Source organism: Penaeus monodon, chromosome 38 (assembly GCF_015228065.2).
Source record: "Penaeus monodon isolate SGIC_2016 chromosome 38, NSTDA_Pmon_1, whole genome shotgun sequence".
NCBI lineage: Eukaryota > Metazoa > Arthropoda > Malacostraca > Decapoda > Penaeidae > Penaeus > Penaeus monodon.
In genome coordinates, this window is record NC_051423.1 from 18,811,482 (window position 1) to 18,813,981 (window position 2,500).

The 2,500-nt window shown below is 38.9% G+C and overlaps 1 protein-coding gene across 1 annotated transcript in view; it reads left to right on the forward strand.

Annotated features, from left to right (window-relative positions):
• LOC119596733 overlaps nt 1-1,538 on the forward strand; it is a 6,715-nt gene extending 5,177 nt beyond the window's left edge. Inside the window, exons 4-5 of the mRNA XM_037946061.1 lie at nt 3-109; nt 1,384-1,538. Coding sequence (XP_037801989.1) covers nt 3-109; nt 1,384-1,538 — 262 coding nt within the window. The remainder of the gene's footprint in view (nt 1-2; nt 110-1,383) is intronic.
• Nucleotides 1,539-2,500: the final 962 nt, after the last annotated feature.

A 2,500-nucleotide genomic window follows, 5' to 3' on the forward strand; every position in this document is an offset into this window, starting at 1 on the left:
AGGTATGTATTAAGCGCGGGCGTGCATTTAGTGGGCGGTCGAGATTACTGGTGTGGTCTTGAGAACTTACCCTGCCCTGTTACTTTTAAGCCCCACCAACACCACTCGGGTTGCGTCTCTCTTTCGTCATTTACTGAGTTTTTTCTCTGTGAATTTCCCTTTCTTTTTTCTTTTTTCTATTGCTTTATTTTTTTTTCTTTTTTTCCCCTTTTTCCTTTTCCCTTCTCTTCCCCTCCTCTCTCTCTCTCTCTTTCTCTCTTTTCCTTTCCTTTCTCCTCTTCTTCTCTCTCTCTCTCTCTCTCTTCTCTCTCTCTCTCTCACACAAAAAAAACCCATTTTTCCCTCCCCCTCCTCTTCCCCCCCCACCCCACTCCCTCCCCCCCCCCCCCACTCTTTTCTCTTCCCCCCCTCCCCTTCCTTTCCCACCACCCCGCCCCCATCTTCTCTTCTCTTCTCTCTCGAGTCTCTCCTCTCTCTCTCTTCCTCTTCTCTCCTCTCTCTCCTCTCCTCTCTCCCTTTTTCTCCACCCCCCTCCCCCCATCTCTCTCTTTCTCTTCTCTCTTCTCCTCTTTTTCCTCTCTTTCTTCCCCCCTCTCCCCCTCTCTTCTTTTTCTCTCTTCTCTTTTCCCTCTTCCTCCTCCTCTCTCTTTCCTTCTCCACCACTTACCCCCCCCTCCTTTTTTTTTTCTTTTTCTCTATACACACTCTTTCTCCCCTTCTCTCCTCTTCTTCCCCCTCTTCCCCTCTCTTTTTCCCTTTTCCCTCAGTACTTTTGGGGAAATACAGAAATTTTAACACCCGCATTGGTTTTCCCCCTTTCGATTTTTTCTGTTTGTAATTTTTTTCTTTTTTCTGGAAAAACGATTTTTTTCTTTTTTGCTTCGGGAAAAGCTGAGTGAAAAAAAAAAAAGCAAAAATTTTATGTACAGGTGAAATCTTGTTGTTGTTACAGCCAGAGAAAAAACCTTTTTTGGGCAGATATGTTATAAAATACTCACACATATACTACATTATTTTTTATAATATTGTATTATTTTACAGCATATTTAATTATGATATATCATTATAAAAATAATAATAATTTTTTTATTATTTATTATTATTTTTATTTTTTATTTATATTATTTAATTTATTATTTCCTTTATTATATCATTATCATTTAACATTTTTACATTATTTTCAGCATTTGGGATTACAGTTTTATTTTTACTATAACTTATTTTTACGTTCTTTTATTTATAATTATCATTTTTGTTATACTAAAAACTATTTTTTTCTAAATTAGCATATTTCTTATACAATTATCTTTTACTTTAAATTTGCATTATGCTTTTAATCATTATTTGTAAATTAACATCACTATCCCTTTTTCCATGCTTTAGATCACACTACACCCTTTAAACCCCCTGCACCCGTGTCCCTTGCACCCCTAAGCCCCCCTTTTAATTTCAGGGGAAAAAGGAAGTTTTTAGTTTCATTGATTCGTGAGGGGGTTTTATTCCTCCGGGGTTACCCCGGCTATCAGCAAGGTTTTTAAAACGAGGTCAGAGGGGGTTAAAATAGGTCAAATTTGGGTTGCGTTTGGGAGAGGAGGGAAAAAATTTGGGGGGAGGGGTTTTATTGTAAAGTGTGGTAGGTTTGCTTGTTAAATTTGGTTGAGATAGTTGATAGTAGATTAAAATGAATAAATATTTGGTAGATAGTAAATGTGGTAAGATGATGTTTATTAGTACGGTTGAGTGGTAGAATGATAGTAGCTGTAGGGTTTTAAAAGGAGAACCCTATTTATATTGTAATTTTATTTGATTTTTTTTTTTCAGGGTAAAACGGTTGAATAAAATTTTCCCAACCCCTCTTCCTCCCACAGGCGTTGTGTGGGCGTTGGTGGGCGGCGTGGAGTGGGACACCTTCTTGACTGGACGGGGGGTGGGGGGGGGTGGGTTTTGGTGGGGGAAGGAACAGCGAGGCGTTCTTCTCGTCTCCTTCCCCCGCCTACTGCCTCAAAAAAGAAAAAAAGGGGTTTTGCCTTTTTGGCGTGAAGCTGTTTTTGGAAAAAATCACTAGCAATAAAAATTAATTCCTAATACTGCTTTGTTTTTGGGTTTTTTTTTCCCGTTATTTTCCCCGTCGGGTGGCTTTCCTTTTTTGGGATGGGTGACGCCTTCCGTTTTCTTTGCTTCCTCTCAGACTGGGTACCTTATTAAAATTTCTTGAATGATTATTACGCTCTATATTGAACAGTATTTTGGGGGCGGAATGAAATAGGGAAGAAGGGAAAGTGGGAAAGAGAAAGAGAGAGAGAGAAGAGTGAGAAAGAGATAGACCAAATGAGAGATTGAGAAAGAGACAGAGACAGAGAGAGGGAGCAGAAAAAGACAGAAAGAAAAGAGGCCGAAAGACAGGGAGTGAAAGATCCCTGCTAAGAATCATATTGCAAAGCCTGCAATTTACCCCATAATGTTTTATATATATACCATCTATATATTTGCTTTCAGAGTA